Consider the following 26,379-nt stretch of genomic DNA (forward strand, 5'->3'; position numbering starts at 1 on the left):
ATACATATATATAATATATAATGTAAATACATAATAAGCAAACAGATATTACCCTGTATATTGATACAAGATTCTGTTATAAGTTAATATTAACATGTTTTATGATTATTGTCGTGGAGGAAAACAGCCCAATGCTACTGACAACCGACGCTTTATTGGGTTGGGTCCAAAGTTTATTTACTTGCTACCTTTCCTTTTTTTCCCTAAATGACGTCAGTCTTCCAAAAGCAATCATAACGACAGTACTTGCTTTCGGTCCATCATTTCAGTATCCTGTACGGCGGAGACCATAATTGCTCTTTCTGAGGTACAGTGGCAACACATAACGCAACAGTTTTACAAAATAATTGGTTCTACTGGCCGATTCTAAGTATCTTCTGATGTCTGAGGGCTATCCACATCGGACTGTGCAGAGCACTGTCATGGCTGCTCGGGCAGCTTTCGCGGGACATGCGGTAACGGTTTTCGTATTTTTCATGGTCTTCGGAAATGCAGTGGCGCAGTTAGGTGAGTGCAGTTGGGAAAATCGCTGACCTAGTGTCGCCCCTTGCAATGTGAATGTATGCTTGAGATGGCACATTACACCTTTACGTAATTGATGATGAGGTGTGCATAGAAATACCCAGTCCTTAGAAACCATTTCATGACTTCCTCTTCAGAGGTCCAGTGTATTTGTCATGCATGTTGTGTACAGACCTGAATTTGAGTTCGTCTTCTTCCTTGTTCGAGAGGATAAGCCACTCTGATATCCTCCGGTCTTTTTCCTTTGTCAAACAGTCAATGTATCGAAGCGTGTTGCGATTCGTTCGTTCATTCTTTCGTTTTTTCATTCATTCATTCATTCATTCATACATTCATTCATTTGATTTATTTTGTTAATTTGATTTTTAACAACAAAAAACAAGAGCAAAGAATAGAAAAGAACTGATTAATCACTTGCCATGCAACCAGTTGGTTAATAAAAAAAAATCAAAATGAAACTAGTGTAGTTTTTCACCTTTAAATGCTTCCTACATTTTTTTCTTTATCACTGCTAATGTCCCCCATGTATGGAAAGATGCGGATTTTAACGTGTTTCATGTGGTTTCTAACAATTGAATGAATAAATGAATAAATAGATAAATTAATCAATTGATTAATTAATTAATTAACTAGTTAGAAAATAAATAGATACCAGTAATATTTTCGTCTGTTTTCTATACGATGGTTCCACTACTAAATGAAGTCGAAACAGAGAGAAATAATGCTGAAATCTGCTAACCTATAAAAGCAATCCAGTATAGGGTAAATGAATAAACAAATAAATAAATAAATAAATAAATAAATAAATAAATAAATAAATACATACATACATAAGTAGATGAATAAATACCAGTGGAATTTTTGTCTGTTTTCTATACGATGGTTCCGTTATAATATAAAATAGAAATACAGAGAAATGATGCTGAAATCTGCTGACCTATAATAGCGATCCAGATAGCGTAAATCTGAGTGAAAAAAGTCACAAGTTTTAGATTCTAGCGAAATTTTCTGCAGAGGAAAATGACAAATCCATTTTTACGCTTATAATTTTGCACCTGACGAAGATTCTGCTATAGAAGTGACAGCCAAGGCCCCCTTATGACTTGAAAACAAAATGAATCAAAACTACACTTAGTTAATGTCTATTAATGGTGGACACATTTTGAAACGCATAGTGATAGAAAATGATGATAGAAAACCAAGATTACCATGATGGCAGGCTGGATCAATTCATGTTCAAATGTGAAAGGGCATACACTTTACAGTATCCGACTGGCATCCGCTCATGGCCAGTATTACATTAGTACAACCCATGTAGTTCCCCCCCCCCCACAACACCCGTTCTTTTCCATTCAGAATTCTTGAATATATACAATCATACCGAAATAAGCAAAAACAAAAACAAAACTCCACGAAATTCATTTATAGACCAAGAGATTTGATACACAGGACCAATCTTCTTCCCTATTGTTATAAAAATGTCATTTAAAGTTTCAGAACTCTCTTTGTTAGTACTGAATGGTTTCAATATCGGATCCGAATTAAAGAGTATTGTTGTTGCTGTTGTTGTGGTCTTGATAAGGGTTATCGGTTGGCTGATTTGATCTTTAAAAAAAAACAGGCATCTGATCTTATGTTTTCTGTTTCTCATAATTATGTTGTTTAATGAGTGTAAGAATTATTTTCATTTTTTAATATCTTGAATACCTATTCAAAAATAACACAAATGTAAATGCGCCTGTGTGTGTGTGCTTGTATGTGTGAGTGTGTCTGTGTGTGTGCGTGTGCGTGTGTGAAATTCATCTTGCGACATAACAAGTCAAAATCAGTGTTCATCTTTTTGTTTAATGTTAGGTAATGTTTAGGAATGCAGCTGTTCAACACATTTGGTATCATAGAGTGCGTCTTCAAATGACATGTGAATCTTTCCAAAGGAGTTCGTCTTAACAGACTTAATTTCATTTCAGTGTCTATTGCATTTGACTTGTTTAATACCCAATAGCTGCAAGTATCCTTTGAAAGTTATTGAAAAAAAAATCCATAAACATTCGACTTGAATCACAGTCATTTTCCATTACATTACATCAGAACAACAATATCCGTACAAAATGGTTACTAAAAAGGGGCAAAAACATATCATAATATGTAATGATAAACGATTTTTTTTTCACCAGAAGTAAAGATAACGTACTAGGTGGTGATCAAAAGGAATTACAGAAAATTATAGTAAGGTAGAACCAAAAAAGAAAGAAAAAGAAAAAAAAAATAATTCGGTATGTAGCCTACATGTAATCAAATAATACATACCTTAAAGAAGCCCGTGCAATGTATAATGTATGTAATATATAATACAGACATACGTATATGTATATATTGCGTATGTGTCTGTTTTCTTTTTTCACTAATCTTATACACTTTTATTTTCTAAATATGATATAGCTGTAGATAACGATTATAAATAAAGTGCCATATAAACACAAGACACAATGTCATGCTATCATCGCAACTTTTTTTTTTCATAAACAGAAGAAACAGTCCGTCTGGTCGGCGGAACCAGCAGGTTCGAAGGACGCGTCGAGATCCTTCGCGGCGCCCAATGGGGTACCGTGTGCGATGATTCCTGGAGCTGGAACGACGCGCGGGTGGTTTGCAGACAGCTCGGCTACGGGGACGCCATAGCTGCAAAGACAAATGCCTACTTCGGCCGTGGAAGTGACAGCCAGCCCATTCTCATGGACGATGTGGGGTGCAGCGGGTCTGAGAGAATGTTGGCTGACTGTTACTTCCGCGGATGGGGGAACCACAATTGTCAACATAACGAGGACGCAGGGGTGGTGTGTTCGGCTCCTGGTAAGTGTCTGAGAACAATCACATCAGCGATGAAAAATGATATTTGTAAAGCATCCTCAATGTGTTCTTCTATCATATGCAATGTTAACACAATAGAATCATATGAGGAAAATATCAGAAGAGTTATTGCCATTGAAATAACGTAATACGGAAGCCCATTCGTGCCACGCAAGGATAAAACTTTCAGTGGATCGATGGAGCTAACTGGCGGCCGCCACATAATTATCGATATCGATATCGCTAAACGATAATTAAGTGGCGGCCGCCACATGATTAGCAATATCGATATCGCTAAACGATAATTAAGTGGCGGCCGCCAGATAATTAAGTTGCGGCTGCCAGATAATTATGTGGCGGCCGCCACTTAATTATCGTTTAGCGATATCGATAGTTATGAGAAATGTCCATATCGATAATTATGTGGTGGCCGCCAGAAAATTAAGTGGCGACCGCCAGTTAGATCCACTGAAAGTTTTATCCTGCGTGTCACGAATGGGCTTCAGTAAAATGAAAATGAAATATATTGTTTTGATTTCTTAGTGACGAGTTTAATCATGAGGGATGCTTTCTAGAATATCGACTGCTGCAGAGGGAGATGGTAAAACTATTTGCACCGAGGTGATTTCTCTACAGTGCTATGTCCCGAGACGAAGTCGAGGGACATGGCACTGTGGAGAAATCACCGAGATCAAATAGTTTTACCATGGCCCGAAAGAAAGCAGTCGATATTTGTTTTATATCCCTCTCGAGCATTTTTTTAGAGTAATGGCGGTTCCCTTTTGGAAAAATGTGCAGGTTTCCTGAACGATAAATCTAACGTTAGGCCGTAGCAGTGCAGCAGCAGTGCGTACAGCGCGTAGCGAACGACACGTACCGCTGCGCTGTTACCGGTTGTTGATGCCTACACACGAGCTACACTACAGCGTGCAAAACTCCGAAAGATCGAGGAGGTCCAGGACTATGTTAGAAGTAGGCCTAAAGCGGCTTTGTTACCCAGATCATCTTCAAAATCGGTTTTAGTTTATTCCTATAATTCGTACCTGATATGGTGTCCTCCTGCGATCATTCCTCCGTTACTTGAAGCAGTCACTTTGTCAATTGAGCTGAATGCATTGATCACACTAGTTAACGTTACACACACACGCCATCGCACCACACATTTTTGTAATGCTGTCGCGCACCGCGCTGCTACGCTAGCGCTAGCTAGCTACAAGCCTCAGGACTGTCGCTCAAAAGTATCGCTACTACGCGCACTGCGTACATTCTTAAGTGAGAAATGTAGATATCGATCACACGATTACGATTGGGTGCAAATCGTGGATTCCCAAAGGTACTATATCACGCTGGCTAGTAACCAATTGCACCGCATCCAGCTGCTCGTATAGCTAGCTAGTAAAACTAAACCATGTTCGTGCTCTGTATAATCTTATGGCAAGAGACTTTACATGAGGGATATAATATTGAATAGTAATTGACAGAGAACAATGTTGTTAAACGGAAATAACATTATAGCATTAGGGAAGTGTCACCATATCATCATAATATGATAGGCATATAATAAAAACGATAATACACTTCATTGATTTATATATATATTAAAGGGGATGGCTAGTAACCGATCAGTGGGAATCAGTGGGAATGCTGAGGGATGATTGGTCCAATCCTTGTGGGATTCATTTAAGAGTACATTATATATCTACTGTTGTGTGAAAATTAGTTACTTCAGAACGGTCTCATATTCAAGTAATGTGCAGATTAATGCCCCGTCACTGACCAGGGACGCTTACCTGGAAACATTAAACTGCACATTACTTGAATATGAGACCATTCTGAAGCAAATTATTTTCACACAAGAATAGATATATAATGTACTCTTAAATGAATCCCACGAGGATTGGAACAATTCCCTCAGCATTCCCACTGATTCCCACTGATCAGTTACTAGCCATTCCCTTTAAGTTGTCCACTTGTTGGCGTGATAATATCATCAAACACAAAAATGAAACAAAGTTCATACTGTATTCACCAACAGTTTGTTTCTTCACACAAATTTTAGAGCGATTCGCTTTTTCTCAAGTGTTGGTACTGAGAGAACGATAAAAATTGTTATTGCTCTCTCAGTATCTACAGTAACAAAGTAAAAAGTTAAGCTAATTATTTTTGAAAATTACTGCCTTTCTTACCATACCTTTGTTAAGAGAAAATCAAATAAAAAACAGAGCTCACCCACTGCGTTCGAATACATTCATGCAGGAATAAGATATAGCCTGCCAATTGCTCCCTGAATGCTACAAGGACGTACATATTGTATGTGCTTGTATGCAAATTTGCAGATTTGCCAACCGTATTATATATACCGCTTTCAGTAACTCATGCATTTGTGGCCCGCTCCTGGTCCGAGGCAAATTAGCCCGCGCCAAGCACTAAAAATTGCGTTCAGTAACTATGCAGAGCCGCACTACTTTTCCGATGACCCATTCATAAACTCGGTCAAGTAAGGGATAACTGCCGTGGTAACTTAACACCTCATGGACAGAGCGGAAGTGCATTTTCGCGCGATATCTGATGTGCGTGCCGCGCGCTTACGAGCTGAGCAGCGAAAGCTGTGACCTTTGACCGTGAAAGGAATTTTGGCCCGCGCCTGGCGCTGCTATCGTTCATAAACTCTTCGATCAGCGCCAGGCCCGCTCCTGGTCCGCGCCTGGTGCTAGCTGCAGCAGCGCCAAAATAGTCCGCACCTGGCGCGGGCCACTTTGGCCCCCACCCATTCATAAACTCAAAATTTTCGACTTGGTCGGCTCCTGGGGGGCATTTCATCAACGAGTTCGTCGGAGGTTTTCACCGACAAATTTGCAATCAGCCAATCAGACGCAAAGATTTCAGTAGCTTTTCAAATTTGTCCGACGAACTCGTTGATGAAACACCCCCCTGGTCCGCTCCTGGTCCGAGCCAAGAGAGTTACTGAAAGGCGTTTCACACACTAATGTGTTTGTAGGCAAACTTACAATCATTTGCATCCGCTTTTATTATTAGTAATGATGATGATGATAATAATAATAATAATAATAATAATAATAATAATAATTATAATAGAAATAGTAGTAGTAATAATAATGATGATAATCATGATAGTAACAATATATGACTTATATTGCGCCAAATCCACTCCACAATGTAGAGTGCTCAGGGCGCATAATAGCGACACACGTCATTACACCTTATCACTCCCCAATATGATTTGTATTGGCTCTTGACGAAAAAAATTGGTTCGAACTACAGTTGAACCTCTCTTATCCGGCCTCCCTTTATCCGGATCTCTCTATTATACGGACGCAATCTCGCCGTGATTTTTTTTTTTATATAATTACGGGAGGAAAGAGGGATTCCCAACTCCTTGAGAACTCCTACACAAACACACATGAATTACATATTACTTCCAACATTATTAACATACATAACATTAACATAGATTTCCTTCCAAATTGCTTACCTTCAGAAATTTTAACATCCCCAAACATCCCCAAATAATCGCAAGAACATGGACAGATTATGCGCTCGAGTCCTCTCATATCGCATTGCATAGGTCCATACACAGCCGTCGATATGACTAGATAGACACTTGATATGCATTGTTTCGAGTCATTGGCTGAGCAACGAATGATATTGAACACTCAAAAATTGTTCACACACAGTATACACACAAAGAGAGAGAGAGAGAGAGAGAGAGAGGGGGGGGGGGGGGAGACCATCTAACAATGGCGACCTACAGTCAACTTTGCCGAGCCGTAATGATCGAATTTTGAAGCGTAGTTTCGTCAACTCGTACTGTTTATTTTCAAGATCTACTTGATACATTTCTTAACAATTATTTAGGTAAATCTTCCCAAGAGTTTATAAAAGAAAATGATTTCATTCTTGCAAACACTAACCTCTATTTTGGGGTCTGTTACTGAGTGTAACAATGAAAAGGTTGCAGTATACACATTACTACATGTGGTACTACAATGGGCTACATCAGTACATGTGTATGTATTATGTACATGTATAAAGCATTAAGTTTGAGTCTCCCGTATGCGGCCAAATCCCTTATCCGGATGAGCCCCGATCCCGACTTGTCCGGATACGAGAGGTTCAACTGTACATAATACTACATCAGCACTATTTAAGCTTTCAAGGTTAAGGCTTTAAATTAAGTGAGAAATAAATTTTAGCATTGCATCAATGATCGTAAGAGCTAAATTATTTCTGATGAGAACTATGTTCGGTTTCTTAAAACAAAACAAAAGAAATCTAAAGTGCTCCATGATGCGATTTTTTTACTCCAATTTTCCAAATTTTACATGAACGCATGCTATTAGCAAAATTTGTGCATGGACTATATTCCTCTCAAAAGAGAGATCACATCATTTATCGCACAATAAAAACTGATGTAATTCAGGTGTTAAAGTCCATAAATTGTGTACACCCCGAGCCAAAGACAATGCATTATTACACTGTTGTAGGAATTACGTGTATTAGCATAGTTTTTATGACATGTACTTTATACTTACACCTTGCCTGTCCCCCAACACGTGTATTTCTGTATCATATTCCTCTAATTTGTACTTTTCCCCTTGTTTACGTCAGAACTGGACTGTGTTTTCCGTATACGCAATAAACATGTACATGCTTATATATGCCTATCGATATTACATTTTTAAAATGAACTGGAGCTGATTTCAGTCCAATGTATCAACCTCTAACTATCACTTTTGATTTCTTTTGTCTCGTTTTTTGTGTGATTGTTATTTCCATTATTGTTATCGTTGTGTGTTTGTTTCTTTCTTTCTTCAGAGGATGGAGCAGTCCGCCTTGTTGATGGATCCGGCAGTCACGAAGGGCGTGTGGAAATCTTCCACAACTCCGAGTGGGGTACCGTTTGCGACGACTCGTGGGGCTTGAATGACGCAGAAGTCGTGTGCAGGCAGCTCGGCTTCCAGAGCGCCCTCTATCCAAAGAATGCGGCATACTTTGGCAGAGGTCGAGAGGACCAGGCCATCTTTCTCGATAATGTGTACTGCTCTGGGTATGAAGACGAGCTAAGTGAGTGCGGCAGTAATGGATGGGGAAATCACGACTGTAGCCATAGCGAGGATGCAGGGGTAATATGCAGTCATGACGGTAAGCATATTGAAGGATTGTCACTTACTTGTCCTCCCTGTCTTTTTTTTGTGACCTGGTATAGTAAACGTCATTGCGATCTTAAAGGTGGGCCCAGACCAATTTTGGGTTTTCGTATTCGAGTCTTTCACAGCTGTCTTAGGGTGTTCAAATGGTCCAATAAATTATTGGAATCGTGATGTTTCGTGTATCAGCAAAATAACCTACTAATATGTGCTTGGAAATACAATCATATTTATCGAAACATATACATGGGCTATAAATTCGTAGAGTAATGCTCGAGACAACTTCACAAAGCACCAGCTACATGCAGGAATCATATTTTTTGATTACTAATGAATCCAAATGCATTAAATTTTAATATTCTATCAACCATAACAGACAAGAATGCACTCTTAACACAAACAAATTAGCTGAGCCCAACAATAAAGAAAAAAAAGTTTTAGGTGCAAAAATTACGAGGTGTACAATACTTTAATTTCATTTATTTATCTTTCTTTCTTTTTTTGGAGGAGGGTTCGTAGGGGTTTTACACATTTGAGTAATCTCCTGCAAGTAGTGACTATGATTTCAGCATTGAATCACATATTTTCCTAATTGTAATTCAGTTGTAAGTAGATTGTAATTAAGCACTAACAGATGATGTTTTGGACATTTTCTCGTTGTTAATCATATGCAGCTGAAGAAGGGGAACTCCGACTTGTTGAAGGAACGAAGTCGTCCAATGGGCTACTGGAAATCTACCATGGGGGCTCCTGGGGTAATATCTGTAAGATTGGGTGGACCGTCAACAATTCAAAGGTTGCATGCCGCCAACTTCGGTATCAGGAGGTGGAAGCAAATCAATGGTACTACAGGTATGGATATGGCCCTTTCCACTTGTCAAACGTAAGCTGCTCAGGTAACGAAGATGAACTTTCGGAGTGCGCCAACGTCGTGTGGGGTGAATACAACGACTGCCGGTACGAAGTGGGTATATCATGCTCCTATACTGATGTTGAGTCTACGACGTTTCCACCCACCACCACCACCTCAAACGGTAAGCGAGCAATAACGTGCAATAAACTTTGTTCTGTATTGGAAAAACTGTGATTGAGTCGATATATGCTATGTTTAATCTGGCTTACTCTGGCTAATTGAGAAGCATTTGACTCCATTTTAATCAAACATGTATTTTCCGAAAAAAGACAAAGAGTTCCCATCTAACTCCAAACTTGCTCTAGAAATTACATGTGGTCATCAATTCCTATTTACTCTAACATCAAACAGCGGAAGAAGGTGACCTTCGTCTTGCTGGCAGCAGTTGGTCGGGCAGCGGACGAGTGGAGATCTACCACAACAACGAATGGGGTACTGTGTGCGACGACGGATGGGGCCAGGATGAGGCAGAAGTAGTTTGTAGACAACTCGGGTTTGGAGATGTCATTGACTACCGAGAGTCTTTCGGGGCCGGAACAGGCCCAATCCATTTAGATGACGTCAGCTGTGTGGGCACTGAATCTCGTCTGTCTTACTGTTCCCACCGTGAGCCCTGGGGCTCGAACGACTGTCAGCACAGCGAGGATGTCGGTGTGCAATGCAGCACTTACACTTATGGTGAGTATGGAAGCGTGAAGGCGACTAGTTGAAACTATCTTGGTTGCCTTGTTCTGCCTACAGGGCGTAAGAAGGGGACTTATCATAAATCATCTATAGGTGTCCTGTTTGAAATGGATAGACGTCTCTGCCCTGAGGAATTTTCATAAGTTGCCTCTTGCCTTCTCTTTTGGAGCAACAGCTGATGTAAGAGAAACCCCCTCCATACCGCAAACGTTGAAACTAGAAAAAGAAAATTTATGCGTCCCATCTCTTCTGTGCTTGTGATTTTTTTTTTTCAAAACAGCTTTCCGATACTCTTTTTCTGTCTTGACTCGTATTACCTGCCGGAGCTTATTAAGCGATAAAAAAAGGAATCGTTAATATTCGGTAAAACGAAAAATATATGTTCCGGAACTCTTATAGCCATTCCAAATGAATAAAGAAATACAAGTATGCTTTGAATTAATATATTCGGTTACTTCATGCATTGAAGTATTTGTACTTTCCTTATTAATTGAACCTGTCACTATATTGGAGATCTCATCAATTCTGCATTAAAAAAAAGAAATGGGGCAGTGTACTACAAATGCAAGAGATATCGCGCCTAAGCCATTTACACACATTATACGACTGGTCGCCGACCTCCAGCAAGAAAATTTCTGTCGACCATCGACAACCAAAACCTCAGATGTTTGAGCAGTGCCTGGTTGCGGACCAATTACCTCCCTGTTGCCAATCAGCTGTCGACCATTTTTGCAAACAACTTGACGACCGGTTGGAGAACGCTTTGTGAACGTTTTGCAACCCCCTCCCTAAGAAAAAAACAAGTATGATGTGCAAAAAAAATCGCAAATGGTCCGCAAACACTAGGCAAATGGTTTGTGACTTTATGAAGACAACTAGATATCACCTGCCGATTAGTTGCTGATTTTCGTTTTAGGTCACCAACAATTACTACACGATTATAATGTTGGAAGCTCGTGGACACATACTCTAGAAAAGGTTTCCAGTAGTGTCTTTGTTAAGTGGTACATGTAAGCTGATAGGCAACCACTAGGCAAATGGTTCGCAACCACATTTATGGAGAAGGCAATTGGTTGGCAACTGGTTACCCATCAAGCAACCATTCTACGACCGCTTGCTGACCAATTTACGACCCGTCACCTGGAATGGTTTTCGATGGAGTATCGAAACCCTCCACCTGACAAATACCAGTTTGTATACTAGTGACAACCCTTTGCCGCCTTTCAGAATATAGAATATGAAAACAAATAACACTTCAAAAATATGCCGAGAAGAGGTCGTAGAATGGTCAGCAGTCGGTCTTCACTTATGTGTGAATAGGGCTTAAAAAGAGTTTTTAACGTCTTCCATTTTACCCGTGGTAATACGCATTCGTTTGGTGGTCATTAGTGTAGGCTTCTTCATTTTTGGCTTTAAACATTTGTTTAAAGGGTTACCAAATCAAAAGCTTACCGTTTCTGGGAGCAGTTATCACTTACATTTTGTTAATGCACCTCTAAATGACTTACATAATATGCATACTATGTAATGATGTTTCACCGCGTACTTCATTTGTATCGGAGTGAGTTTGAATAATCAATCATCGGCAAATTAGGACGTTTGTTTTAAACTTCACTTTTGGTCACAACTTGCATTTTGCCCACGACAATGTCATCGCCGTAGTCAACGAGGGCGATGTCCGTCTCGTTGACGGAATTTTCTCAGACCGTGGTCGAGTGGAGATCTATCATAACAACGAGTGGGGCACTGTGTGCGATGACGGCTGGGGCGAAAACGAGGCAGAGGTCGTTTGTCGTCAGCTTGGTTACTCCAGCGTCGCCTTTGCTAATATGTACTACGGACAAGGAAGCGGGCCTATCCACCTTGACGATGTGTCTTGCGACGGATATGAGTGGTCACTGTCGTCGTGTTACCACAGGCCTTGGGGAGAAAACGATTGCGTCCACAGTGAGGATGTCGGAGTCCATTGCTCGTACTCTGGTGAGTCCCGTTACTTCGCAAGCATTATTCAGGATGACTTGTACCGCACAGGTGGTACTCTGTGCATGATTTTATTCTCTCCCAAATAACTGATTGAATGACAACTTATTACATGAATGTTGTAGCTCAATTCAATTCAATGCAATGCAATTGATATTTTCAAATCATGGGGTGGAACACCTCGTCAGCCGAAGGCTGGTTTTCACAGGGATCCACAAAGGTCTTTCTTTCTCAAGTTGTATAGACACCATTTCTACACACATTTAATGAGCAATTGCAAACACTTTCACTTTTTATGAAAGATGCAAAATAAATACGTTATGACACTTGGTAAAAACGCAAGTGAACTTTATCAGTTACAATTAATTCATGTGAAGCCAACATTTCTGGTTTAATGATGACATACTTAGATCCACATTACGCAGAAGAAGGCATGGCTGGATGGCTGATTGGGGTTATCGTCGTGTGTTCAGTATTTGGCTTCACGATCATCCTCACTATCATCGGAACTGTGTGCTCGGCATCCAGCCAGACGCGACGACGTCAGTCACCAACCGTGTTTTCCGTCAGCGGGAATCCCACCGCTGCCACCGACACGGCAGCGGCCCGCGGTGGTGGTGGAAACTACCCAAGGCAAGACGCACCTCCCTACTCGGCACCGCCACCCAGTTATACCGCAGTCATGTCCGCGCCGAGCAGCAACGGTGTGGAAGGTCCTCAGAGGTACCTGTACGTGCCGTATCCACACGGTCAATCATCTCCGCCGGCAGTGACAGGTCTTCCCGTGGTAGATTGTGGTCCCGCTAACACTGCAGCTGCTGCTGCATTCAGCGTTACGGTCAATTCACCGACCAGTCCTACCACTGTTACTCAAATCAATGCCTGGGGCCTTCAGTTTGGGGCGAATGCGAATGACCAACAACATCAAAATTCAAAAACCTAAAACTACATTCAATTTAAGAATATGGTCTCGAGATTACATTGTGAATTGAAAGTGTCCATAAAAGGGTTCAAATCAAAAGTGCTTGCAAGCGTCATTCAAATGAGCCCTGGTTTCCACGTAGTGAGCGTCCCAGAAGTTTAATTTAATGAAAACATTGTTTCTTAATACGTTGTTACATTTACAACCGGTTTTTGTTTATCACTTCAAGAAAAGAATACATGCGCTGATGTCCAGCGCTCCAAAATGCTGATGTATGAAGAGACTCTAAAGAAAAATAATACCCTTAGAATTAAAGAAAAAGCCGACACTGATGGGCGTCCCCACCTCCGCTCTAAGACAATAAAGTACAGGTTTACAAGTGTATCATAATGTATGAATTTTGAATCATTGGTTTTACAGAAATTGAAACTTACGACTTAAACTCTTATGATATGAATGCAATTACAATATTAGCTTAACATCATAGAGACTGATATTATCTGTTAATGAAAAATTGTATGTAAATAATGATAATCTCTAAAAACGTTAATGAACACTGCAGAATTAGAAGAGAAAATAGATTAAAAGGTAAAAAAATAAATGAGTTCTGGATATAGTAGTAGTATTATAGAAAACGAAGTTGAACGTTGTTTTTCATGACGTTATCATTGATGAATTGTACTGATGACATTGGATATGTTGTCACGAATGAATAGTCATTATACCTGGACAAGATATGATATGAAAATGATAATCTCATTTGGCTCAAGATAAATAAGATCAAACTCAACATTGCCCCCCCCCCCAAAAAAAAAAAAGTAATAAGGGGAAAGATAACAAAGAACCAGACAGACATCTGGAGAGAAAAATGGAAAAACCTGGCAAAGATCAGGTCCAATTGAAATGAAAACAATTCCAAAAGAGAAGCAGATATTTGGCTTATTGCTGTTGCCAGTGAGTAGTTTCTTATATATTTTAGATAAGCGTGTTTTGTTATAAGTAAGATATTTGTTAAAACTATTAGAAAGAATAATGGATCTTCACTAAAAAAAACCAAAAAAACTTTGTACTCGAAGAAACCGTGCTAACATCCAATGTGCCTCTGTCAAAAATGTCTTTTCCAATTATAGAAGCTTAAATGTTTATAAGAAAATCTCGCTTGCCAAATACTTGGAGATTGTCACTGGCTGGATACCGATCTCGTTGGCGGTTGATGATTGTGTCACGGTTTGAATCCTCTATACCGTCATAGTTGTTAGCCATAGACTCTGGAAATGATAGCCTTTGATCACCACATTGAAGCTGTGATTCAAATCACGAGTCATTCTCAAACAATGAGGCAATAGATGCCACAACACCTTGCAACGAATTTCTTTGTTTAATGATAGATATATCATGCATGTTTGATGCACGGCTAAAATACTTTTATACTGAGACTCTTTTCTTGTGGCATGTATTTCTTTTACTTTTTGTGGTGGGTTGTAGCACATTTTATTGTTCGGTTTGTTGCATGAACTTGTCCCTAATTTAGCACTATTGCGAACATTTTTTTTTCTTCATTTCCACTACTTAGACATCTGTAGCAGTCCATTGTCTGATATCAGAATGGGGGTTTGTGCGAATTATGTCACAAATAAACAAGTTATCATGCCTTTCATCAGAAAATACAGCGCTTATGAAAAAAGGTAATCCCATTTTAGAGGGCTACTATTTCATGATATATTAACTATGGAGAATGGAATATTGGATGTGAGGAAAGGAAAACTCTTCTTCTTTCCATTGGTACATAATTATTATGTTGATAAAAATGCCATACATGACTGAGCATGATAACTTTAAATACAACTATGATAAACTTTTTGCGCGTTTTCCACGTTTGGGTGTTATCATGAAGAAGCATTGGATGTCTCCTCACTGAAAAGGATGAGATCTATCAATGAAAGTGGTCAAATAAATAGGTCAGCCTGTACGAATACGTGTTTGTGTCTAGGGTTTCTCCTAACCTTTTATGGTCCACAACCTTTAACATAGCCACTTGTCCGATAACATGGTCACTCCGACAAAGGCCAACCCAAACAGTCCATTTTCTCTGTTTATATTCAACACATGACTTGCAGCGATATACTAGTACTATGTCTTGAATAGGAAGAGAGAAAAATAGATTGTGGCTTGATACCTTTTTTTTTGGGGGGGGGGGGGACGACCAAGTTTTCGACAACATGACCATGTTGGAAGTTATGGACAATGAAAAGGTGAAAGAAAACCATAAACACGAACCTGCTGGCCTATTTGATTGACAATTTTCATGGACAGATCTCATTCAATCATTGAGACATTCCTTGTTCCTTCATGTGACTCTCAAATTTGAAAAAAGTGCAGTTTGTCATTGTTGTCTTTTAGGTTTGTATATTATAACATTTGTCAGCATAATTAGGTACCAATGGAAAGAAAAAGAGTTCTTCCCTCACAACCAATATTGTGCTCTCCATAGATGACAATTATGAAAGAGTAGCCCTCTTAAGTTGGATTATTGGTGGGTTTGTTTTTTTTTTTTGCCACGCAGAATTATTACTCGCAATTGCCGAGATTTATCGCTTTCTCTCTCTCTAACTTGGTTGATTTGAATTGATGACTGTGACATATTTCAATATAATCCGCTTTTACTACCCCACTGTAAAAATGCTAATGTTGTGTTGTGTTGGGGTTTTCTTTTTTTTTTTGATTTCATATTTTTTTAACTTTTTGTATTACACTCATTTGTTTTAATTGTACCTGAAAAAATGTGATATTTGAAATAAAACTTGCTTTAAAATGAATTGAATTGAAGTTGTTTCTCTGCATAGTTTTATCTTCTATACTATTCTCCTCCGAAAAAGTGTGAATCTGAGTTTGATCAATTATTCCTCCCTTAGCTTAGTAATAATCATTGTATGCTTGGTACACTTGATAACCATACTTGCTATGATTATGCCAAATAGGGAAGGACAGTATTTTAGAATACAGTACTGGGTAAGTGTCAGGAAAGGAATACATGTACATTTGTTCATATGCAGTGCATATGTATGGAATCACAAGATGTAGTTTCGATGTTGTTACACTGCATAGAAATTTATTAGGTTTAATGCCGCCTCCAGACGGCATTAAATCAGACAAGAAAATCCAGACAAATATCCAGACAAGAAAAATAAAAGAGACTTATGAGGCAATGATTTGTGAGGTTAATTAGATTCAGTCATGTGTGTTTACATTGTTGTGTTAGGTTCATGCAAGCTCATTAGAAAATGAGGATAGGTTTTACTAGGTTAATGAGATTCAGAAACATTGATAGGTGATTGCCTGGCAGACAATTGTGTTCTGATTGGGACAGGCGTCATCTCACTTGGGAAGTCTTAATATAGCAAATGGATATAGTTTGCTTTGTAAACTGAGTTCTTGTTGCATACTTTTCTCTGGGTCTTATGGTAATTGGCTTGGGTAGGGTTGAGTATAAATATCGGCTGGAGGGAGTAAAAAGACGAGAAACATTTCAGCTAGCACTTCGTATGCGTCGATCTTCGTCGAAGCTCGATACGGGTTCCAGCCATCCTTCAACCACAAGATTTTACTCGACGTCAACGAGATGCTGTAAATTTTTACCTGCCTAGTCGTCTTTCGGTTGTGTTAGGGTATCGCTGGTCTCGAAAGGGGTCTAATTTTACGGTAGCAGAACTGTTTTGAAGGCAGAGGGAGCTGGGCGACTGTCGGCATGGGTGAACGTCAAGCTGAGAGCCAAGTCTACGAAGTCTACTAAGCAACAAGCTGAGCCATCCGGGATGTAGATACAGCTAAGGCATTTGACGACAACGACGCCAGCGCTGAGCGGCTAAAAAGGGATCTCGAACGTCCAAGAAGTTAAGAAATTCCGTGACTATTTCTATGTATTTTTGAATCTGTTATTTCAATAATTGCCCGTGCCATGTGTGAATCTGTTATTTCAATATTTGCCTATGCCATAAAACATTATTTTTTTTTTGTTCAAATCGACTTTAAAGGTTTTTGGGACAATTACCCCGACCCTTCCTATGACCCTATTCCTAATCATAATTTTGAACCTAAATCCTGACCCCCAAACCCAAATTCAAACCCTAACTCTTAAGCCCTTGTTACACTTGTGTTTCTTAACCCCGGACTTTCTCTGACCCAGGACTATCGTTAGTCCCGTACCAATTTTTTCAGCTTTTTACACTGGCCAATTAGTCCCGTACTATCTCTTGTCCGGGGCTAAGGAGAAAACTGACCTTTTTACACTCGTATTTCTTAGCCCCGGACTTTCCAAACCACATGAATATTCATAATTACGCTGTGTACTGTACACGTACACGCACGCACCGGCAGCACTTGATTACCTCGTTTCTGATTGGTCAGTGAGGGTCGGACTTCGTCTCCGTCGCTTAGCCCAGGATTATTTTTTCGTTCTGTTTACACTCACTTGCTTGGCACCGCAATTGCGGTGCTAACCCCTGCTATTTTGCAGGGCCAGATAGTACCGTACTATCGGTGGGGCTAGCCCACTTTGGCAAAAACGAGTGTAAACAGAAAGTGGGCTAAGGATAGTCCCGTACCAACGGTGGGGCTAAGGCCCCCCCCCCCCCCCTTAGCCCCACCGTTGGTCCGGGGCTAAGCAAAAATTTACAAGTGTAAAAAGCCCTTTACTGTAGTATTTACTGTAGCCCTTTCAATAACAGGTGTAATAGCCGGGGATAATAAGGGGGGGGGGGGGGTAACTGTCCTGAAACAGTTTGGTTACAATTTTAAAAGCATCTTTCAAAAATACAATTCCACTTTAAGCCGCCAATCATGAAATAAGGTGCTTTCATGAAAAGTTTCAAAACGCCATAGATTTCAAATAATACTACATTGATAGTCCGCCTGTTAGTAGTAAAGGCGTGCTCTTAGCATCAGATATATATATATATATATATATATATATATATATATCCATATATATATTCATACATATTTATTTGTTCAGAACAAACAAAAACGATATCTTGACTGATGTGTGTAAACAAAAGAAATATGACTTACAGAAATATGAAATTTGGAATCAGTTACCTTGCGATTACATACACATTCTCATTTCTTTATTTCTTCACTTTGTGAACTCTAAGTAAGAAAAAGGACAGTCAGTATGTGTTTTTAGATGTTCGAATGTGTGTGTGTGTGTGTGTGTGTGTGTGTGTGTGTGTGCTTCTTGCAATACTTATGTTAGTGGATGCATGGGTGTGTGTCTGTGTGTATGCTCCTGTACTGTAAAAGTAAATAATTACTATGCTTTCGTTTTCATTATGCAATATGCAAAAATATACAACCTGGGACCTAAAATTTGTCGGCAAATAGGTCAAGATCAAATATACATTATCATTATAACAGTTCCACGATACAAGTCAAACCCAGCATACATTGTGCATTATACGTTATATAACTTCCAACAATGAGACATTTTTTTTCATAATCTATATTTTGTAATATCGTAAGTCATATTCCCCATTTTATATTTCGTTTGTTTATAAATATTAATATCGTATTTTTTGTTCTAAACAAACGAATATTTCTATGACGCTAAAATTACCCCTGTACTGCTTACATCTGTTATTCTTCCTGTTTGACCAGGTCTCTATATTTTGGTATAAACACTTGGAGTCGTTTTTTGGGAACAAATTTCATTTTCAGAATACCTTAATTTCAGTTTAACAAAAGTTCTAATTCACCCAAGACGTTATACCAATACGAACACATCTACTTCACAATCTTTTTGTTGCAACTATAGTTTTGATTCGCTCAAGCCATTTCAGTCTGACGATAAGCTTTTGGCTAGGCCTTATAGGTCAATCATAATATTCACTTTCCTTTTTGAAATGCTTGACAACATTCACAATAATGGCAGAGACAGTAGGAAACCCATTTATCAACGAGTAAAACAGTTCGATGTAATATTACCAAATTTGGGTATAATTTTTAAGGACAATCTACGAATCTTTCACTGATTACCAACTATTAGACGATCTGTTGGGCAATGATTGATCAAAGTCAATGTCCCAATTCTACTTCTGGGGATTTATTGCGATCCGTTTTCGGAAAGAACGATAATGCATGCGCTGTGAAGAATGATTTCTTGTTACCACTGAAATGTGTATTTTTCGTTGAAGTATTGCTTTAGACATGTGAGAAGATCGTATACTATTGCAAAATATTTCATATGAGGTATGGGAGATTAGATTGTACACACTCAAACATATACACAAATATGGATAGTTCGACGTAGTATATATATATATATATATATATATATATATATATTCGATTTCTGCACATTTAGAATATATTTACTGAACAAAGTCGTCTATCCTTGTGTAGTGTTCTCTGAGTTTGGAAGCATGCGTACATCGTGGTGCCATAGAATTGCATGCAAATATGCAAATATCAACGGGTTCAAACAGCACATTGAATAAATATTGATACATATTCTACAAACATACATTAGCCCAGGAGGTCCGAAAGGTGAAAAGTTACGTGATAGGCACACATAACGTGGGGGACCCCGAACAGACTATTAGACTAGAAAAATACATTTTCTTTTTAGTGCGTGCGAGTGGATTTGTGTCTTCATTTTGCCGTAAAGTATAAATGTTAACAGGTTGAAACAAAATAGACGGTTATTAGACAGGGAATATGAGCGGACTACTGTAACAATTTTTTTATTGTACAGTGTGATATGATATCAATGAGAGTAACACGTTGCTCTGTCGTGGTTGTTTGTCAATAATTTCTTTGGCATGATTTATCCATTATATACAAGGCGAGAATTTAAGAAGCTTCTGAAAATGACAGAGAGAGAAGAGAGAGAGGAGGGAGGTAGTATTGCCAAGAGGGGGAGGGTACAACTCGTAGAGATATGTACTTGCGGTTAGTATATGATACTTAGAACACTCTATCTCTCTGATACAGCTCTGTTTAGATAGGCTAATGTATATAGTGATCTTTGAACTACACTTGTACTATTCGTCTTACCATGTGACACTGCCGCGAATATGTCCGCGCTGTCATCATAGCATTGGAAGTACAGCAAACATCGTAGACGTTTTCTGCTCAGACGTTTTGAAATCAGAAAAAGGGTGCTAAATTGACTGAACACGAATAGGTTTTACTTCACTAACAGAGTCAAGGTTACAGAGATATGTATTCAGCTTTTCATCTAAAAAGGATTCATTTCTAAAGTTATATGCTTATAAAGTTCCCGGGCACGTAACTAAGAGTAAAAGGGTGGGATTTCACGGAGCACGCGAACGATTTGCGAAGGACGCGAATGGCAAAATCCAGCATTCGTATTTTAGTCTGCAAAAGTTCGGCAAACGAACGTGAGGGGTCGGAAGCGTCGTCAGTTGTTCGCGAATGTCGTTTTTACTTCGGCGAGAATTTCAAAAAAGTTTGAAATTTTTTGCGAACCTTTTCCGCACACTTGGTCGTGATTTGCTCGTGAATTGTTCTCGAAAGTGTCTTTAAAGCCTCGTCATATGCGCAAGACCTTCGCAAGACACGCGCGATGTTCGCAAAATGTTCGTGAAACCCCAAACAGACTCTGAAACTTTGGAGAATGTCTCGCGTATGTTATGCGAAATCTGCGAAGTTTTTCCGATCATTTTACGACGTAATCGCAAACTGTTCGCGTACATTTTCAGACATTCTCGCCAACGTTTAGCGCACGTTTGGGGGATGTATGACTTATACGTTTTCTACAGATAAAAATCGTAGCATACATCTAAACATCAAAGAATTATTAACAACTATAGTAACAAAAGAAATTAAAGACTAGCAAAGAGAAAGAAATGTTTGATATACAAAAAAATCGCAGAATACACTTAAGATCAATCTTAAGTATGTAAAATTTCACTTGAACTATAGAGATTATGTGTCGGAGGAACTGAAAAAAAAATCAGATGCTCGTTTCTAGTGGAGATAGGTATTAGGAAAAAGAATGTAGGCAAGCACACGATAGAGAAATGAGAGAAAAAGAAAGGAGAAATAGAGGAAAGAAAAAAATTCAACTCAAGACAGCTTCCACCTCTCCTTGGGTACATTTTCTCCCATGATTATAGGAAATGTTTCGTTGTTCGCATTTCCGTCGCGTGTTCTTCGTGTACGTAACATGCTGTACTTTCGCAATGATACACACGACATTCGCACAAACGTCGTGGAAACTTCGCACAAAATGCGCAAGAATAGTTTTCGGCTTCATTGTCGGAACACATTCGGAGAAAAACTTTTCCGAATGTTGGATTTTGTCATTCGCGTCCTTCGCAAATCGTTCGCGTGCTCCGTGAAATCCCACCCTAAAGGCTCGCCAAAGGTATATCGACATCACTGTGTCGTACAGGCACACACACACACACACGCATATAACACTATCATTGTATAGCACCAGAAACGCACGTCGGGCCACCAAAATTTCAGAGATGAAGATTTTGGTGGCCCGATCGGGCCACAAAACAGGGTCAGATGTTTGCCTTTTGGCCACCAAAAATAAAAGTTAGTGTGGATACCTGATATATATATATATATATATATATATATATATTTATATATATATATATATATATATGTACCCACATACACACCAAAATGAATATGTAGATACAAAGATCTTAACACAGGAGATTGACCAAGTTAATATTAACAGGTTTTATGCTTATGGTCGTGACGGAATAGATCGGTACCACTGACGTATGTTACTATAATTATTTGGGCTCAAAAGTTTGTTTACTTTTTGATCGCAATTTTCGCTGACGGAACGTCAGTTATCCATAGGCGATCATAACGACAGTATATGCCTCCGGTAGATCATTTCAGTGCCACTGAGGCAGAGAACATTAATTCTCATTCCGAAGTACACAGACGACACAAGAAACAACATTCGGTATTGGCTAACTGTACAGGCGTTGGAGTGCGGTTTCAACAGCACCGTGTATTGTCATGGCGGCTTGGGTAACTATTATGGGACATACGGTGAGAATTTGTGTATTTTTCATCGTCTTAGGAAATGCAGTCGCCCAGTTAGGTGAGTACAGTGGAAAAGATTGCTGATTTTTGTGAAATAAAACATCATACTTGTGGAAATATTAGACATGAAAGAATGGACTTAAAGGAGACCTCTGGATGATTTTCAGATTTTTACATTTGAACAACTATAAATTAGTTATACTGAGGACAGAGTTTCAGAATTTGTGATAATTAGGATGAAGAATAAGACTACAGTGTATTTTCACAATTTAGAACAAATTGCAATGAACAAGGATGATGACATGGCAGAGACACCATGAGAATGCATGAGTTGGGGCACAAGGAAGCAGAACAAAAGAAGAAGGCATGCATACATTATACACAGGTGAACTCGCAAGCAAGCGGTATTGTAATAGAATTACACTGCTACATTTCTGAAATATGTGAACCTCTATGTCATCATCCTTGTTCAGTGTAATTTTGTGTAAGGTTTTTCAAACTATTGTTTCTCTGTTCAAGAACCACGATAAATTCCACAAATATATACATGGAGTTGTCGATTTATGTACTACATGATGTGAAATTATGAAAATCGTCTGGAATGTCCCTTGAATAGATAGCTTTAAAAAGATATGTCAGTTTCAGATTCAGTTTATTTCATTTCGATACAGTCACTCACTTCAGCCAATGGCTGTTCTTCAGTGAGTCCGTGAAGAGGTAAAAACAGATCAAGGAAACATAATACAACATTTCATACTTAATATACATAACATAAGAGAATAAAAGCAAACACAATTATTATACTCTGTAAAATCAACAACATATCAAAGAATACTACAATTTATACTGAAATAATTCCATAAAATCACTTACGCATTAAAAGAAGAAAAATATGCATTATATACAAACATGTGATAAATGAAAAAGAAACGAAAAAAATAAAAGAAAGTAAAGTGGGACCATTCAAATATATATAGACTTAATACACATACTCATCATAAAACTGCAAGTAATTATCTTAAAAATCCTACCTTTCTATAAAACGTATCTATTGCACTTTTAAATGCAGCTAAAGAAACACTTTGTTTAACATCACTTGGCAAACTATTCCACACTAGGGCACCACGATATGAGAAACTGCGTTTTTTTAAATTTGTGGTTGGTTTGGGTACATCTAGCTGGAGGGTTGTCTTCTTCAAACTATACAAATATTGTTTGTACATAAATGATTCATTTATATGTGAAGGCATGTTTTCGTTTACAATCTTATATATAATACATAACAACTGTTTATCCCGTCTATCCGAAAGTCGATCAATGCTATCATTACACTTTGTTTGTATCAACTGACATAGGGCTTCACTTGGAAATTTCCAGTCAACCCGCAGCTATATGTGTTGACGTTTGTATTGCAGTACCCAGTCCTGGAAGCTCATTTCGTTATTTCCTTATCAGGGTATTAAACTGGCCCCGAAATCCACCACTTTTGCAGTGAAACGAATATCTAGAAATACTCCATATATTTTTAATATTTTTTCTTCTTTTTTTCATCAGATACTTGGGTACACCCCCCCCCCAAAAAAAAAAAAAACTTCCTAACCAATATTCCTCAGATGACCTCATCTGTCAATGTGTGTCAATCATTGCTAAAATACTGAAATGTTTAATAAAAGACATTAGAATGCACCTTCCCCTCGACTTACTATGTAGCATAACTCGCATGTTTTTCTGTGATGTTAATGTGACTAACAAAAGACATGTCGAGGGAATTCGAAGTTTATTTGATAAAAAATCGGTTTTGAAATGACTGAAATATCCAAAACAAAGGGATCTAGAGAAAAATGTGCCACCCATCTTTTATTAGGATTCCTTTGTTTTACTTTGCTTTTCGAATATCTCAGCCATTTCAAAACCGACTTTTATCAAAATTAATAAACTCTGAATTCCTCTTAGAATTGTATGCTTTGGAAATCTTCATAACTGATTTCTCAGTATCTCTCATAAAGTTAAAAGCCGAATCCTCATCTCAGGCAATAGCATACTATCACCCCTGTAATGAATTTGACATACTTTGTACCGACCTGAATATACCACCATCTTCTTTCTTGTTCTCGTGGATAAGCCACCCTGATGTCGTCAATGTTCATTTGTAGTGTCTTGTCATTATGTTTGACCTTCCAATCGGTGGACTTCAAGAGCTTCCTGTTAGCCAATTTTCCATGTTAAAAACAATATACAAGTAAACTGTCTACCCGAATCAGTAAACATGGTGACATAAAATGCTGATAAGACCCCGAAAGCAAGTTAGCAATGATAGTTCGATTCATTTTTCTATACGTAAGGTAAAGGCCGTGTCACACCATAACGCGGGCTTGTGGCGAGGAGGTAGTTTCCAGCACGTAGAAGATTTTCAGCGGGCGAACAAGAATGTTTGCAATTTTCATTCATGCATTGTCATACCGTACGGGGGAACTTCTGCGGCTTGACTTGCGGGGAAACAAATTTACTCCAAGGAGCTCTCCGCAGTTGGTCCGCACCTGACAGTATCTAGCGCGTAGTTGCCCGGAGGCGCTCATCCAAGTCCGATTTAACCGCAGCCAAGTTTTGAGCATGACCAAAACTTTTTCCGTGTGAGTCGCGGGAATGCCCGTAGAGGTCCACGCAGAACGCCAGTAGGAGACCCTTAGCGGCAGTACTTCCCAGGCAATTCCCACGCAGGTACTTCGCAGTCCCGTATGCAGCCAAGATAATGAAATTCTGTGAAATTTCAGCCATTCCATTCGAGGAATTCCTTCACTAAGTTGTCAGCCCCCACGCGACTGGTACAAAGGTCACGCAGTATACAGGCAAGTATAACGCGTCCAGCAAGTAAGACACATGCGCTGACTCGCACAAATCCTTTTCCGCCCTCAGGAATGTCCGGTATGCTAGAAAATCCCTACACGTAACAAGCCCGAGTAGCTTGCCCGGAAAGGTGTGACAGGGCCTAAACACGGCTGCGGGTAAAAAAATATGCGTGCGCACCTCCGGGCGACTACTTTTTAGATACATGCTAGGTACTATCATGTGCGGATATCTACGTGGACCTCCGGGTAGTCAAAATTGTTCTTTGCAAGTCGCACGCAAGGCTGGTGTGATACGGCCTTAACAAACACTACAGTTACCAGCTCATGGTCAGATCTTCAAAGAACGAACTATTTGGAATGGAAGGATACCATGATAGTGGTACATTTAGGGAATAAGTGCGCAAAATGCAAACTAATATATATATATATATATATATATATATATATATACGCCTATGCATAACATTTGACATTTTCATCCCTGACGACGGGGAGGTCTCCGATAATTTGGATATTAATGAATAGCAGTTGGCATTTAATGTATTCCTCTATCGTAACATTACTATCGTGACTACTGTTACTGCAAATACGCGGATCAAACAAAATGTATGCATTATGCATGTATGATTATTATCATTGGTATTATTGTCATTATTCATAGAAAACGAATATCTAAAGCGTCTAATGAGCATTAAAGAACAGATGTCATGCTACATTTTTGATACACAGAACATACAGTCCGTCTGGTCGGCGGAAGCAACAGGTTCGAAGGACGCGTCGAGATCCTTCGCGACTCCCAATGGGGTACAGTTTGTGATGATTTCTGGGACTTGGAGGACGCACAGGTGGTTTGCAGACAGCTCGGCTACGGGGACGCCATCGATGCTAAGAAATATGCTTATTTCGGCCGTGGTAGTGACAGCAAACCCATTCTCATGGACAACGTGGGGTGCAGTGGGTCTGAGAGAATGTTGGCTGACTGTTCCTTCCCCGGATGGGGGAACCACGATTGCAGCCATAGGGAGGACGCAGGGGTGGTGTGTTCGCCCCCTGGTAAGCTTCTAGGAACAATTTTAAAATAGGGAGAAATATAAAGTCAAACAAGGATAATAAAACAATGGGGTGATGTTTTCATAATATCACGATATGTATATATATAAATCAAAATAATACATATATATAGGGCCTATACATAAATAAGCCTATATCAAGGCCCGAAACAAACTTTCTTCGCGGGTGACCATTCAACATTAAAATTTTTCCTGTTCCGGCAAATTACCCGTGAGGTCTGATAGATATAAATCAAAACCAAAGCAAAATAAACCATTTGATAAACTTCAAAATAATGAAGTTATAAATCGTGAGAAAATTGACTTCAGAATCATTGATCATGACTAAGAAATACGAAAGAATTGCATCAGAATATAAAATGATTTAATAAAGCTATAAAACATTTACAGC

The 26,379-nt window shown here is 39.0% G+C and overlaps 1 protein-coding gene across 1 annotated transcript in view; it reads left to right on the plus strand.

Annotated features, from left to right (window-relative positions):
- Positions 1-238: 238 nt before the first annotated feature.
- Positions 239-26,379, plus strand: part of LOC139739956 (scavenger receptor cysteine-rich domain-containing protein DMBT1-like) — a 37,968-nt gene continuing 11,827 nt past the window's right edge. The window contains exons 1-8 of the mRNA XM_071650554.1: positions 239-507; positions 3,049-3,372; positions 8,206-8,532; positions 9,212-9,571; positions 9,802-10,128; positions 11,797-12,114; positions 12,525-13,052; positions 25,648-25,971. Coding sequence (XP_071506655.1) covers positions 381-507; positions 3,049-3,372; positions 8,206-8,532; positions 9,212-9,571; positions 9,802-10,128; positions 11,797-12,114; positions 12,525-13,052; positions 25,648-25,971 — 2,635 coding nt within the window. The 5' untranslated portion in view covers positions 239-380. The remainder of the gene's footprint in view (positions 508-3,048; positions 3,373-8,205; positions 8,533-9,211; positions 9,572-9,801; positions 10,129-11,796; positions 12,115-12,524; positions 13,053-25,647; positions 25,972-26,379) is intronic.

This window comes from Diadema antillarum, unplaced genomic scaffold (genome assembly GCF_040938485.1).
Source record: "Diadema antillarum isolate AM-2024a unplaced genomic scaffold, OU_Dant_1.0 seq00000822_RagTag, whole genome shotgun sequence".
NCBI lineage: Eukaryota > Metazoa > Echinodermata > Echinoidea > Diadematoida > Diadematidae > Diadema > Diadema antillarum.